We start from the raw sequence: 17,133 nt of genomic DNA on the forward strand, positions 1-17,133 counted from the left end.
GGCTTAGCTTGCCGGCGCGCGGCAGGTCAGTCAGTAGTAAACGGGACGGCCGGCTGTTAAGTAGTCTTGTGTTGTGTTTTGTCACTGAGCTGACATTTGGAGGTTGCGAGTCTTTGGACTAAGGTTGAGAGTCCTATTAAAGGTACGAGTATTTTGACTATTAAAGGTACGAGTCTTTGACTATTAGGATGCGAGTCTTTTTGACTATTAAGGATTCGAGTATTTAAGCTTATTAGGATGCGAGTATTAAAGACTATTAAGGATGCGAGTCTTTTGACTATTAGGATGCGAGTCTTTATGACTATTAAGGATTCGAAGGATGCGAGTCATTTGAGTATTAGGATGAGAGTCTTTATGACTATTAAGGATGCGAAGGATGCGAGTCTTTTGAGTACTAGGATGCAAGTCTTTATGACTATTAAGGATACGAGTCTTTTTGACTATTAGGGATGCGAATCTGTTTAGCTGCAGATTTGCGTCCGGGGAAAGCCCCTATACTTATTTCAGGTGACACCAGCTAGTTGTTGAAGATTAACCAAAAGATCCGAATAATATTTGAATTAGATGGAGATATGGAATGGGATATATTGAATAAAATACCAGTGGCTAGGGGGCGGAGTACCCCCGGGTCAGTTTTACTATTTAACTATCTATAATTTTATCCAGATCAGTAAATGTTTTGTTATTTTCATGTACAATGAGAGCCTGCTTGCCAATGACCAACTAAATGGATATTTGAGGTGAATTTGCATTGTGAGACCCGGTTGAGTAAGCCCCAGAAATAAGCGATTTTACAATTATTTTATTTTAATTTATTAAGCAATTAGTAGGTATTTTATGAGAGAGCCTCCTCCTCATTTCTGTGATTTTCCCTCCTTGTACCATGAGAGAGCTTCCTCCTCATTTCTGTGATTTTCCCTCCTTGTACCGTTATTCTGCGGCATTGAACTCTTAGCTTATAGGGACGTACAGAAATATCGATATACTACTTTTCGATATTTCATTATATTAAAAATGTCTTAGATAATAACTATCGACCCATATATAACAAGTCGATTCATTCCTACTTTTTCTTCAAAGAGGGATGATATAGAGAAACAGAGATATTCTTATCCCCACTTATTTCTACCCCCACTATATCAATATCCAATCATATATAGTAAAACATCCAAAAGTAGGAGTATTAGTTCAGAATGACCGACGAAAATAATTTACAAACCCTCTCTCAACAGACGAGTTTTACTGTTCAACACCAATCTATACTTAGTGTATTACAATCTCCTCCTAGGGAAGAAGAAGAATCTAGAACCTGCAGAACAAAATACAAAAGAAAATGTAGAGGGAAATTAAGCGACAGTTTTGTGCTATTTGTCAAGACATGGTTGATTGCTACGAAACTTGTGCCAAATACATGTTCACACTTTTTTGCTTAAACTGTATATTAACGTGGAATGATGTACATTATGATGCAAAAATGACAACTAAGTGTCCACTATGTGGTTTACATTATAAATATTTAGTGCAGTTTCGAAAAGATATAATTAGATATTACTTTGTCCAGAGTATAAAAAGGGGATTAAAATAAATGTGACTATAAATATTTGCAGTTTTATTTCACATCATGTAAAAATTCTATTGATTTGACAGATAAATATCATTTAAAAAAAGTTCTAGAGATCCAGAGATCCAATGTTTCCATCAATAAAATATTTCATTTAATTCTAAACACACATTAGAAAACAACAACACGACCAGTTTAATATATTATTATTAAATAAAACATTTTATCGATATTTCAAATCATTGCTCATCTCTAATATAAAATTTAAAAAATAAAACCAGTATCACAGGTTCAACGATCTCAGAGAGAACCGAGAATCGAGAATAAGATACCTGCAGATATAATCTAAATGGAATGATGTACAATGTGGTTTAAGGATGAAATGTCCATTGTGTTGTTCAAGTTATACATATTTGGTGCAGATTTAAGAACATGCAATTAGACACCATTTTACAATTACATTAAAAAGAGGATTTAATTTATAAAAAGAAAATGCTGCTTATATTTTTATTCAAAATATATTCTGAATAAAGTATATTTTAATTTATTAAGTTTTAATTTAACAAAAGTGTGTGTAAGTTAAAATGTTGTTTAATAAATTAAAACATTGTTTATAAAACCAAAATAGTCTATAATATACCTACATACCCTGAAGTATCTACTTATAAATTTGTTTCTGTATGAAATTTTTTTTTTGTATAGCATATAAGACAAACAGTTAATTTGTAACTGTTTGTAAAGTATTAACATATTCAGTTCTAAATTACAACATATTAATTAATAATAAAAAAAAACTTACGTTTAACTACATACTAAATATATCTACTAAATAAAATTACAATATAAATAACTTAACCTAACCTATCACTAAACAAAGATTTTTACATACTAAAAAATAAATAAAATAATGCATCCTATATATTACTACATTTCCTTTGAAAAATTCTCCCCATTGCAAATATAGCAACATATAGGATGCATTATAATATATAAATTACAGTTGCACACCCCACATTTACTACCAAGTGTCGTTTTATTAATGTCTTGTGGTAATAGTTTTGTTGTGAAGTGTGACGACATATGTTGATGGGAACCGTACGGAACCCTCAACTGATGTCGAAAATAGCACTCTCCACACAATGGCACCTCACGAACACTACCACTCACAGTAGTGTTCATCGTCACTCGCACATAATGTTTGAAGACACAAAACACTCCGGATTCTAGGGCTTGTTGATATTCCGATATACCAATATAGTTTGCCCTAACCGATATATGGGAATCAGATATATCGTTGTCTTCGCACCCGGAGTCGTTTGAGTCTTCAACATCCTCAGGAGCCATTCCTTCTGCGTTATTGATATCTCGCTGCTCCATAATATCCATTCTTCTTTCTACCGTTTCTTCTGGATGTTGTCGATTCCAGAAGAATTCATAGAGTCTTTGAAGTAAATCCATTTCTACAAAATTGCACACACAAAACAAAATAATAAATAAATAAATAGAAAAATAGTATACACAAAATCGTACCTCTGTCGTCTCTGTATATCTCTGTACCACACGTACTCAAGTTTTATTCTTGTTATATTCTATATTAAACTTATCCATTTATAAGAAAATCTTAACCTTGAGAACCAGCTTTCCACTCCAAAGGTCAATGAACTTTCAAGAAAAATGGTGTTTTCAGTCGCATCCCGCGGCCATGGTCGTCGTTCTCATCATTTTCGTCACAATCAGACAAAACAAAACGAACGACAGAAATCCATCCGTCGTCCATCGGATGACCGCTTTTTGTTCACCACCACTTTGACAGCGGTCCATCAAACCGTCTACAGTTCTTCAAAAATTCCTTTGTTCTTGCGCCGACCGTCCCCGCGTTTTCGATCCTTTTGCGAACGCCCAAACATTCCCACCGCTTATAATTCGCCCATTTATATTTTGGATTCGAATTTTGGAAATATTTACAGCCCGAGAGACGCATGGACGGTTTTTTCGATCCGACCCATCATCGTGGTCGGCGCGCCAGGGGAAGGGAGACGAACCTATTATATAAGAACCTGCTTTTATCGCAGACTGCAACAATATTTCAAACGTGCAAGGTGTTCGTGTGACCAGATTTGTGCTTTATTGTTTTACTTTGTTTCCAACTGTTTACAGGTAAATATTTTTTTAAAATGGACCACAAAATTAATTTATTGCAAGTTGTTGTCTTCAAAAACTTTTCAAATCCTCGTATTATTTTAAATACAGAATCAACTTCTATTGACACAAAATTGGATATTACTACAGACATCGACATAAATAACGAACTAAATAAATTTATAAACGAATTTGACAACAGTGAGGACGTGATAACAGACGATTTTTTAACACATACACAAATAATCGTTGACAATACCGTTAACAAAAATGATTCTGTTATAAAATGTGATGAATTATTAACATGGCCTTCTCAGGAAAAAATTTTAGATGATAGTGTAGCTACTTCGTTAGCTAATTCAAAAGATAATTTAAAAAATAATTTAATAACCCTGCTTGTTAATGATTCTGATGACGAAGAATTGATTTGTTGTTCACAAAAAAGTAATCCTGAATATAATAGAAATATTTCCCCTATTTCATCAGCATTTTCCCCTTTGTCACCGTTTATCGAAAATTTTAGTCCCGAAGAAAATGAACCATCACAAATTCAAATTTCGTATCCAAAACCATCTTTTATAATAACTAAAAAAACTAAAACGTTAAGAAAATATCTAAAACCATATTCAAAATTAAAAACTTTAGGTTACGCGCTTCAAAATGTTATTGAAAATATTACTATTAATGAAGAAAATGCTGCAGGAATAGAACGTTTAAAACAATGTTACGATACGTTAGTGGATTCATTTGATTAAATATTTACATTTTTTTTTTTTTTCATTTCTTAATTTAATTAAATTGAAAAAATATATTTATACCTTCTTCTTTCCAAATTTTATTCATAACATTTTAAATATTCAAATATACAACATAATCTTATATTACAGAATTTGAAAGATGTTCACATGTTCATCTTGTCAAAAAGCGTTCAGTCGTAAAGACAATTTAACTCGTCACTTAAAGAATGCATGCAAAAAGTCTTCTTTTCTAAACCGTTTTTTGGGTAGGTCAGCAGCTGAAGAAAAAAGTAAGACATTCCCATTGTATAATTTTATAAACTAACAAAATAATTTCATTTATAGAAAAATATTGTTCAGAATGTAAAGAACATATTTTACAAAATTTGTGGATTGGTCATCTGCGTTCAAACAGTCACAAAAACAACTGTAAAACGTTGGAGGAAAAAGGAATTCATATAATAAAATCAGCTTTCAAGGAAAGGATAATATCATACAGATTATCTACCGAAGAAAATATTTTAAATGTTAAAAACTATTTTAAAATATTGGAACAAAAGATTCTACGGGTGTTTGACAATCAACTGAAAAAACATACTTGTATTAAAATCAATATAGAACTTTTTGGATATTACTATAATCCAAGTACTGATAATCATGATGTCAAATCGTTCAACACTCCATTTAAAGTAATTTGTAACAGCAGTGCAACAAAGGATTTGATAGAAGAATTTGCAACAATTATTGACAACAAGGCTGATGAATTCGCAGAAAGGGACTCTGGTAAGTGTTATATTTTTTAATATAAATGTAACATAATACATTAATTTTATTTTTTTGTTTCAGGATGGATCTTACTAAATCTTCTTTTTATGGAAATTAACATCAACAAATTCAATCCTTTGAGAGCGTCATCGTTTATTCAACTTCCTCCTGAAATAGTACGACGTCAAGCTGTCGTCAACATAAGAAATAACGATGACTACTGCTTCGCATGGTCCGTAGTTGCAGCCCTTCATCCTCCAACAGGTGTTGATTTTCAAACATCATCATACCCACACTATTCATCAGTTTTGAACACTACAGGTATTGATTTTCCAATATCATTAAAAGACATTAAAAATTTTGAAAATCAAAACAATATTTCTATCAATGTGTACGGTTTAGAAAAATATTATAATAAAATTTCTAATAATGAAGAATATGAAATAATTGGTCCTCTACATTTTTCTAGTGATAGAAAAAATATTCATGTTAATTTGTTACTAATAAATGATGATGATGGAAATTTTCATTATTGCTACATTTCCGATCTTTCTAAATTAATTTCTAAACAACTTAGTAAACACAATGGAAGAAAATATTTGTGTGAAGGATGTCTTCAATACTTTGATACAGAACAAAAATTACAGTATCATAATAGTTATGATTGTGATCATGTTAGAATTAATTTACCTTCTAAAGAATTATTTAAAGACAAATATGGAAATGTAGCATATGAAAACACATTAAAATATATAAATTATCAAAAGCAAATGAAAGTTCCTTTTATAGTATATGCAGATTTTGAATGTATTTTAAAACCTTTGAATGAGAATTATGATGTAGAAAATCCAAATAATTCATATACATTAAAAAAATTTGAACATATTCCATACTCTTTTGCGTATTACATCAAATGTTCATTTGATGATGAATATTCTAAGTTTGAAAAATATAGAGGTTTGAATAGCGAACAAGTTTTTATAAATTATCTAGAACGAGATGTATTAAATTTATATCACACTTTTCTAAAAAATCCTAAAAAGATGAATACTTTATCCGAATTAGAACAAACTACACATAATAATTCCACAAACTGTCATATTTGTGAAAAACCGCTTTTAGGGGATAAAGTTGCCGATCATTGTCACATTACAGGCAACTATAGAGGGCCGGCTCACTCTTTATGTAATATAAATTTTAAAATTCCTAATTTTATTCCAGTTATAATGCACAACTTACGTAATTACGACAGCCACCTATTTATAAAGACTATGTGTTCAAATAAAGAACAACTATCAGTAATTGCCCAAAATAAAGAGAAATATATTTCTTTTGAAAAACACATTCTCGTAGATAATTATTTTGATCAACATACAAAAAATTTAAAAAAAAGAAATTTATCATTGAGATTTATCGACTCCTTTCAATTCTTATCATTTTCTTTATCTAATTTAGCAGATACTTTAAAAGATGAGCAATGTAAAGAAATAAAAAAGATTTTCGAAGATGAGGAACAATTTAAACTTATTCGTCAAAAAGGTGTATTTCCATATAGTTATATTGACAGTTTTGAAAAATTAGAGGAAACTGCTTTACCTAAAAAAGATCAGTTTTTTAATAGTTTAACAGATGAACATATTACTGATGAGGAATACCAAAGAGCTCTTAAAGTTTGGGATCTTTTCGAATGTGAAAGTATAGGAAATTATTCAGACATATATTTGCTATCAGATACTTTACTTTTAGCTGATATTTTCGAAAATTTTCGAAAAACATGTTTGTCAACATATAAACTAGATCCTGCACACTTCTACACATTTCCCGGCTTATCATGGGAAGCGTGTTTACGCTATACAGGCATCGAACTGGAATTATTAACAGATCCGGATATGTTGCATTTTTTCAAAAATAGCGTTCGTGGTGGGGTAAGTTCATGCATAACACGGAAATCAGAGGCAAACAATCCTTTTCTATCAAATTTTGATGCAACAAAACCTAATAAATATATAATGTACTATGATGCAACAAATTTATACGGTTTTGCTATGTCCCAATATCTGCCAACAGGTGATTTTGTATGGTTAACCGAAAAAGAAATAAAAAATCTAGATATTTTTTCAATTTCTAGTACATCTAGCAAAGGATATGTTCTAGAGGTTGATCTGGAATATCCTGAAAGTCTCCACGACACTCATAATGATTTTCCTTTTTGCCCTGAAAATTATAAACCACCTAATTCAAAATCTACAAAATTAATACCAAATTTAAACAATAAGTCAAAATATGTAATTCATTACCAATTGTTAAAACAATGTCTACAAAATGGACTTAAGATTTCTAAAATTCATAGAGTTATACAATTTTCGCAATCTGCTTGGTTAAAAAAATTTATAGACTTAAATACCACACTACGAAATCAATCGAAAAATGAATTTGATCGCCACACATACAAATTAGCAAACAATAGTATATACGGCAAAACAATGGAAAATGTGGATAGGAGAGTCGATGTAAGACTTGTTACCGAATGGGAAAAAAATAAAAGAACAGATGGAGCTGAAAATTTAATAGCAAAGCCATATTTCAAGGACTTAACAATTTTCTCAGAAAACTTAGTCGCTATTCAAATGAAAAAAATACTAGTTACTTATAATAAACCAATATACGTTGGATTTTGTATTTTAGACATATCAAAAACTGTCATGTACGATTTTTTTTATAATTTTTTAAAACCTTTGTATAAAGATAATGTGTCTCTTTTGTATACTGATACAGATTCTTTTATTCTGGAAGTGACAACAGAAAATGTTTACCATGATATGCATAGAAATATTCATAAATTTGACACTTCCAATTATTTGCCAAATAATATTCATAATATGCCTATAACACAATCAGTGGTTGGTAAATTTAAGGATGAATATGCTGGTGAACCCATTGTAGCTTTCTATGGTACCGGAGCAAAAGCTTACTGTGTAAAAACCGAAAAGGGTTTATTAAAGAAAGCTAAAGGTATAAGAAAACATGCTATTAAAAATCAGTTGCATTTTATCCACTATAAAGATGTAGTAGAAAATAATTCTAAAATTTTTTGCTCCATGTATGTTTTTCGTTCTAGACTACATTCAATTTTTACTGAATTAATACATAAAATTGCTTTGAATTCTGAAGATAATAAAAGATATCAAATTCCACATGATTTTAAAACACTTGCTTGGGGTCATCATGATATTTCATTTTACCAGTGGAATGATGATCATCCAGACCTCAGCATATTTTTTAAATAATATTTAATTTAAACATTTAAACATTTAATATGATTCACTCTGATTGTATTTAGATCCATTTAAAAAAAACATTTACCTGTAAACAGTTGGAAACAAAGTCAAACACAAAAGCACAAATCTGGTCACACGAACACCTTACACGTTTGAAATATCGTTGCAGTCTAATATATATTTATTAATATTAATTTATTATTCCTTTAGAACTTATCATAATGTATACATATTAGTTATAGAGTTAGAGGAACAATTATATTTTATGTATTTTAGTTTTACATGTTAAATGGAATTTAGAATGTAGTAACTAATTTAATTATTTTATATGTTAGATTAATTCTGATTTTAGTTGTTGTAATTTTAATTAATAATATACTTTTATATGGATAATGCATTTTTAATGAAAAATATACCTACTTAAAGAATACGCCTTTGACAATATTTCATTCCTTATTAACATTTCTTAAGATGTGTTTGGAAAGTTTTGATAAAGATATTGATGATGTTACTTATAAAACCTATGAAAATCGACTTTCTACTTTTAAAAACTGGAATGGAAAATTGGAACCTGAGGTATTAGCAGGGAGCAGGCTTTATTATATTTCATATAGTGACGTATGCAAATGTTACTATTGTGGAACTGAAATTTATGAGTGGACCTATGATGACTGTCCTATCGAAGAACATCACACAAAATTTCTCCATTATGTAATTTAAACGAATGTTTATGGTTAAGTCAAAACAAAAAATAAGAAACAAAAATTCAAAAATCTAATAATTCACTGGAACATGTAATTTTGATGATATTATTATTCATTAATTTACATCTTTTTTCAACATATATTTCTTATGCTAATAAGTATTTATATTCATCTATTGAAAAGATATTGTCAAATATCATTTGGTGATCATCTTGAATGGAAGTAAATTGTAGATAAATAAATTTTTTAATAAAATATTTACTTTGTTTCAATGGCTCATGAAACCCATTTTATTCTCCTTTATTTCATATTTCAAAATGTTATTTATGTTCATTATCCCCCTACTGTAACACGATGTGAAATATGTTTTTCCAATGAAACAAACATTACACTTGATAAAAATTGTCAGTTTATGAAAGTTGGTTTAATCAATAATAATACACTTAGTTTTATATATCCCATCAACAAAGGAGAAAATGTTAGTAGGTTTTTTAAAATTTTATATCATTATTCAAACCAAACCATTTTTGATACTAATTGGATTGAAAGAACCGAATTAAAATATACACATTTTCAAAATGAATCATTCAATTATACTAAATTTATTAATGAAAAAAATAATGGATATAACATTTTTAATATCGTTAATCTCTGTTTAACTTTTACAATATTTTTGTATATTACAATTTTAATTATCTTTTTTTATTATAAATTTCAAACAGGAAATTTACACTTTCATTAATCAATTTCATTTAAAATATTGTTTCGAATAAGCAATGGGTATGAGTTGACGATATCAATAGGTGGGGAGTATGAAATGGTGGGATCCGAATATTAAAAGTAAGAGGAGAACTAATATTATTTAGTTCATTCACCATGTCTTCTAAAGTTTTTGAAAATCTTTTGAATTCAAAAATTTTCTTTTTGAATAAATCTTCATCAAAATTTGTTATTGTTGGTATAAGTAATCAAGACTTTTCACCGAAAATTATAATTGGTGGAAAAAATGGTTTTTCTATAACACTAAGTGAAGAAAATTGGAATAGTTTTTGTAGTCAGCGGGGAGTTATTGAAAATTACTTCTGCTTTCCCCAGCAAATTAACGAACCCATGTTGAATATAGACAACTTTAAATTATATTTTGAGAAAGTCAACAGTCTTCCTATCATAAAAATTAAAGAAGAATATTCAAGATATATATATATTTAGGATATGAGTCTATAGAAACATTATGGCGATTAAAGGAAGTTGTGGATTACAGGATTTCTATTATAAAGAAACAAGAATTTTCACTTTACTTTAAAGTATTCCAAACCAGCATTTCAATTCAGGAAGGTGATCCTATTGATAATATTTATCGCATTTTGCAACCCAATCAAAATCCCAACAGTGAAAATGTTTCAACTATGTTGGAGTTCCTGATACTGTATCCTGAGGAATTGGAAAAAAGGTTGAAGAGGAATGAACACAAAAGAAAATATTATGAAGAAATCGGTGACCTTTCAGGAAGAGAAAAATAAACTTTATGTGTTAGTGCAGTGGAATTTTGCTTATAAACAAGCACGAAAAAGTGAATTTAGAACTTATTATTTAGATAGACTTCGTTTTGAAAACAGATTAATAATTAATAGATTATTCTTGATCAATACTAAGCAAAGAACACAGAACTAAAATGTATTTAACACGATTTGCTAATACTTGTATTTAACCAAATATTAAATAAAACTATATTATATTAATTAGTGCTTTATTTTATTTTAAGTTACATAAAACAACTATACAACATCATTTTTATTAATCCATGTATTAAACTTTTTATCTAATCCTAACCATTTTACATATACTTTGTTTCCTTTTCTTCTTAGAATTTTTTCAACGAGGTATACATCAAAGTGTTTTGCTTTCTGTAACTCCTGTTCATAAAATCCACCCTGAATTTCCTCATTTCTTTCATCTTCAATTATATATGTTCTGGGATTTGTCATCTTAACTTTTTTAATTCGAAATATTTCATTTGACCAATTTGGAGTGTAACCTTTGGAAAACGCCTCGCGATACTTGCTTATACGCACATGATCTCCAACTTTAAATTTAGGAAGTTTTGAATCTACTGTTTTAGCATGAGTAAAGATTGATCTTAAAATCTTCTTTTCATTTTGTTTATTTACTTGGTTTTGGTTTCATTCCAATTGTTGAATGTTTGGTGTTGTTGTAATCCTTAACGATATCTTGTAAAATATTAAGCCATCTATAATTTCCCTTTGCAAACTAAACATTTTTCCACATTCTGGTTTTTAATGTTCGGTTTACTCTTTCAACTACACTTGCTTTTAAATTGGAAAAAGTACTATAATGATTAATTTTAAATCGTTCCATCAATCTTTGGAAATGTTGGTTGAAAAATTCTGTACCCCCTATCCGTTTGCAAATTTTGTGGATTGGTTTTTAAAGTAAGTAATATGGTTTTCATTGCTGTGGCAACATCCTTACCAGATTTTGTTTTTACAGGTTCTGCCCAAACATATTTTGAAAACACATTTATAACAACTAAAATATATCTATAACCCCTGTTAAATTTGGAATATGGTTGCATTTCTACTAGATCTGCCTGTAAAAGATCATTTAGTCCTTTAACAATTACCCTTCTTCGCATAAATTTTTTTCTAGCAGGTTTATGTAACTCATTAACTACTTGTTCCTTAATGGTTGTCATACTTTTGAAATTTTACCAAAAGATATTTAGTTTTGATAGTAGTTGTCCACAAAGCTTTTATACATCTCTGTCCATTCTTTTAATTTTTGTATTTGTTCATCCTTATTAGTTTCAATCAAAATTTCATTAATTTTAATTATTTCTTTGACTAGGTTATCTAGATATTCTTTAACTGTTGTTAATAGAAAATCTTTTCTTTTATTTGCAGAATTTTCTACTTCCGTTTCTATTTTTGTTAGTTCTTCATGCAATATTTTAGAGATAGTATATATATTTTGTGAAAGATTTTCTATATATTGTCTAATCTCTAAAGATACAACAGATAATTTTTTACCATTAAGAGTATCCTTTATAAGTTTACTCTTAGATGAAACAATATTATCAATATCATTTCTTAGATGTTTAATTCTTTCTTTTTGATTTTTAATTATCACTTCTCTAATTTGAGTGTTCATGGTCTTATCAATTTCATCAATATCAGCATTAATTTTTGTATTTTCTTCTTTTACATACTCTTTCAACGATTCTAGACTTACATAAAGTTCATCCAATTTTAAATCGAACTTCTCTAAACTGGATTTTATTGTAGAAATTTCACTTTTACTTTTATTTCTATCTTCACTTTCCAAAATTTTTTCTGATTTTAATTTTGTAATTTCAGCTAATGTATTATTAAATTGCTGTCTTAGATCTTGTAGTTCTTCTATGTCTTTTTTATGGTTAACTATGTGCATATTTAATGCTGTCGCTGTAATTTTTTCAGTTCTGTCAATTTTATCATGAACATCCTTAAAATAAGCTACTTCTTGATTAACTCTTTCGTAAACTTTGTTTGCGAAATCTTCAAATTTTGTTTTAATATCATTTTGAAGATTTCTTTTGATTGATTCAATTTCTGTTTTTAAATTATTAATTGTTTTTATATTATCATTAAATTGTACAATTTTATCTTCATGTTTTGTAATTTTATCATCAAAAAACTTAATTTTCTTTGCAAAATTACTATTGTTTGATTCATTTTCACTTAATCTTTTATTTGTGTTGTCTATACTACCTTGAAAATGTTCAATTACTTTATTTTCAATATAGTTTACATCTGTCTTAAACCTATTTAAAATTTTATTTTCAACATTTGATAAGACTGTATCTTCCAAGGTTGTTGTATTTACAGTGTTACGTTTAGAAATATGACAACCAAATTTATCAACAGACATGATTTGATATTGGTCAACAATTGATTTGTTTATAACTAGCAATTCTTATTTATAGTATAACTTTAGCCTCCCTTAATTCCTCAATTATAGATAATATTTCATTGTTGTGGGCTGTATTGCCAGCATCTGTAGATGCTAGTAAAAGACGAAGTCGATCCACAAGTTCATTTATATTATCCCAATACACATAATCTGTATTTGATTTATTTATTTTTAAAGTTAAACCTTTCCCTTTCTGAACAGCAGTCGTTCTACTAGTTCTAAATGGTGCTTTCGGTTTAGCAAAAGCTTCAGACAACCTTTCCAATGGTGTTATTGTTTTAGTTTTTGTAATACCCTTTCGTTGCAAGTAAGGTCCAATTATTGTTACATATTTATGTGAACTATTTCCTTGCACTTGCTCGTTGGGATCAAAATTTCTACGATATGCATTAGTTCTTTTTAATATGTCCATATAATTTTCTAAATCTTCATTTTTATATCCAACAGGTTCTTTTTTAAAAAGAATTCATATAAACCAACCGTTCGGGATATTTTATACCTTCCACATGAATATTTTTACCAATTATTTCCACAGGTTTTGTGTTAAACCCAAAAAAATTTATCTCTTTCGAGATCATGCACTATTCCATAATTATGATCAAACTTAGACTTTGTATCTTTCACACCTTCATCTATATATGTTCTTGGTAATTCATGGAAAGCATTCAACCAATCATCATATCCCGAAGTCCCAACATATGTTTGAATAGTTTGTCTTGTCTCTTCTAATATATCTGATAAATTTCTACTTTCTGAATGGTTAAATTGTGAAGGAAATGTTTCTGCAATAATACTTGTTTCTTGTATATTGGGAATCTGACTTATAGATTCTGTTGATCTGTTAAAAAATGATGGAGTTTCAGGTGGTAATATAGGAATTTTGCCAGTTTTCGGGTTATTTTAACTTTTGTAGGTGTTGAAGTTTTAAAATATTCTTCTTGTAAGTCCACAGGTTCTTCTTTTATGTGTAAATGTTCCGATTTTCCAATAGCTGAGACTAGTTCTTGTAGAGGTTGTGTTATTGGTTTATAAGTCTGTTCTAACTCTGCTTGTGTTGTAGATGCTGCTGATTTTAGCATATGATACTTTTCTTTTACTGCTTGTCTTGACTTTATCAACTCTTTAGCTAAACGTTTATCCATGTTAGATAATTTTTAAATGAGGAAAAATCACAAAACTCGCCTTATATATAAATATAGGAATCAAATTTATTTCTATATCTACCATTATTTAATTGACAATCTTTATCAATTACAAAGAAATCCATAGGGTTCCTTCCAACATTTAGCACAAATATTTTTAAACTGATCAAATGTCATATCTATCATGCAATGATCATTATATATATGTTTTAAACTTGAAGAATCTTGTTTAAATAAAATCAATAAATTTGAATTTTCACGAATTAGTTGTTTAAGAATAGAAGAGTAGCCCTGAAATATGAAAAAACAATCTGTGTTTGTATGTCTACCATGTGTAAAATAATCTCGAATAATTGATTGATTGTGACAAGGAATATCATCGAAGATAATAACAGAATTTGGTTTTATTTTATGAGGTGAAATAACATTTTCATCATTATCATATTCAAAATATTCAATTTCTTTCATAGGTTCTAAAAGTTGTCTTAAATATTTATATTTCGGTTGATCTAATAATTTTGAATATATATAAACATTTTCAAACCTAAAACCATTAGGATGTTCAAGCAATGTTAGCATAACATTAGTTTTACCACTTCCACTACAACCAACAATTAATCCTCTTTTTTCAGACCACCACCAAACAAAGCCCATGTTTCCCTAAATTGTTTGTGTGAAACTTTTTCATCGTGGTTCTTAATAGGTAAAGAGAATTTTTGTTTTTCGATCTTCATTTTTAAAATTACTAATATATTCCATTGTGTGTAAAAAGTATTTATACCCTAGCAGCAATAGTTTATTTTTAGTAGTATTTAAATTCGTTTTAATGATTGTACATCACTCCAGTGTGAACAAAACTATAAATAGGAGACGAAAAAAAAGGTTTGGGTTAGTAAACAAATTAATTACCAAACTTCCCTTCGAATTTCACATATACCAGGATATAAATACTGTGGACCGGGTACAAAATTGGAGAGAGAATAGCCAGAGGGGATATTGGTATAAATCCATTGGATGCTGCTTGTAAACAGCATGATATAGCATACTCTCAATCTGAAGATTTATTAAAAAGACACGCATCAGATAAATTGTTAGGAGATCAGGCTTGGAATAGAGTAAAAGCTAAGGATTCTTCTCTCGGTGAAAAAGTAGCTGCATTAACTGTTGCTGCCATAATGAAGGGAAAACGAAAGCTTGGAATGGGTATAAAGAAGAAAAAGGAAAAAAAAAGGTGGAAAACTTAAGATGAAGAAAAAACGTATAATTCGAACACCTGAAAAAATTGGGGGACTTTTACCACTTTTGCTCCCAATATTGGGAGCGTTAGGCGCACTAGGTGGAGGTGCTGCAGGAATTGCCAAAGCAGTCAATGATGCTAAAGCATCTAAACAGCAGTTAGAAGAAATGCATAGACATAATATATAGCAATGGAGGATGTTTCTAAGGGAAAAGGATTATTTATTAAACCGTATAAGGGAAAGGGACTTTTTATAAAACCGTATAAAGGTGGTAAACTTGGTATAAAAAAAAAGACCAAAAGATTAACATAAGTTTTCCACGTAGACCGCTTACAAATATTGACATTATTAAGTATGTAAAGGTAATGAAAATTCCCAATTTCAGGGGTGTATTTATGCTTGATGAACTTCCAAATATAATAAATTCTTCCAAATATCTTTAAAAGAGTGTGGTGTTGTTAATTTAGACAGGAAGCAAAATAAAGGAACACATTGGACTTCATACATTAAAAATGATAATCATGTTGTATACTTTGATAGTTATGGAAATGTAAAACGACCTCTTGAACTTTCAAAATATTTTAATTCAAATGGTGAAGTGAAAATATTTTACACATATGAAAATAAACAAAAAAATAATTCATATAACTGACGGACAACTTTCTCAAAATTCTTAAAAATAATATATAAACTAACAACATGTAATAAAATAGCATTTACACAATGTCTAACAATAGCAATATCAGGAAACAGTTCAGTTTTATCAGCTGATTTCAATCCACCTATATATTTGGATGATGAAAAACAATATTACTTAGGTTTAGCAGATTTTGAAACTTTTATGACTATACCCAATATAGAAAAGGGTCACAATAAACTTTATATAGGTGATAAAGTGATTGTTATTCCAGATGGAACTTATGATATAATTGACATAGAAACATATATAAAAGATAAAGTTAAAACTGTGTTTGAAAATGAAAACGTTGCTTTTTTATTAAAACCTAATACTAATACCCTGAAATGTACCCTAATGTGCAGCAAACAAATTGATTTTACAAAAGATGATTCAATAGGAAAAATACTAGGTTTTAAAAGTAGAATCATAGAAGCGGATAAAGTAGATCATTCAGATAATGTTGCTAATATAAGTAAAGTCAACGCTATTTGCATTGATTGTAATATCTGTGTTGGTTCATTTAGTAACGGAAAACCTGTTCATATTATTCACCAATTTTATCCTGCTGTAGCTCCAGGGTATAAAATAGTTGAATCTCCTTTACCCATATTATATTTTCCAGTCAGCGTTAAAGCAATTAACAACATTACAGTAAAAATTGTTGATCAAGACGGAGATCTTATCAGTTTCAGGGGTGAGACTATTACAGTAAGATTACATTTAAAAACAAACGGTTTATAAAATGGTTGTTAGATATAATAGAGGTAATATAAATTATTCTCCAGTTATTATTCCTAACAAAATAAAAACTTATAAAAAGAGACTGACACAAAAATTATTCAGTGTCAAATCTAACACCAATCGGTTAACACGAAAAAATCATAATTTTCTAAAATCGCTAGGTTTTAAAGTGTTAATATA

At 29.0% G+C, this 17,133-nt stretch overlaps 1 protein-coding gene across 1 annotated transcript; it reads left to right on the forward strand.

The window, feature by feature from the left end:
- The first annotated feature begins 3,114 nt into the window (after positions 1-3,114).
- Positions 3,115-9,060, forward strand: LOC115891273. Its single transcript, XM_030911716.1, has 2 exons — positions 3,115-5,220; positions 5,284-9,060. Exon 2 carries the CDS (start codon positions 5,310-5,312, stop codon positions 8,487-8,489), a length of 3,180 nt encoding a protein of 1,059 aa, XP_030767576.1. The 5' UTR covers positions 3,115-5,220; positions 5,284-5,309; the 3' UTR covers positions 8,490-9,060.
- The last annotated feature ends 8,073 nt before the right edge of the window (positions 9,061-17,133 follow it).

The sequence above is a fragment of the Sitophilus oryzae genome, unplaced genomic scaffold, assembly GCF_002938485.1.
Source record: "Sitophilus oryzae breed Bouriz unplaced genomic scaffold, Soryzae_2.0 scaffold_980_pilon_pilon, whole genome shotgun sequence".
Taxonomy (NCBI): Eukaryota; Metazoa; Arthropoda; class Insecta; order Coleoptera; family Curculionidae; genus Sitophilus; species Sitophilus oryzae.

Bases quoted from the DNA above. Each gene is read 5' to 3' on its own strand.
- LOC115891273 (XM_030911716.1), top strand. From the start codon at position 5,310: ATGGAAATTAACATCAACAAATTCAATCCTTTGAGAGCGTCATCGTTT.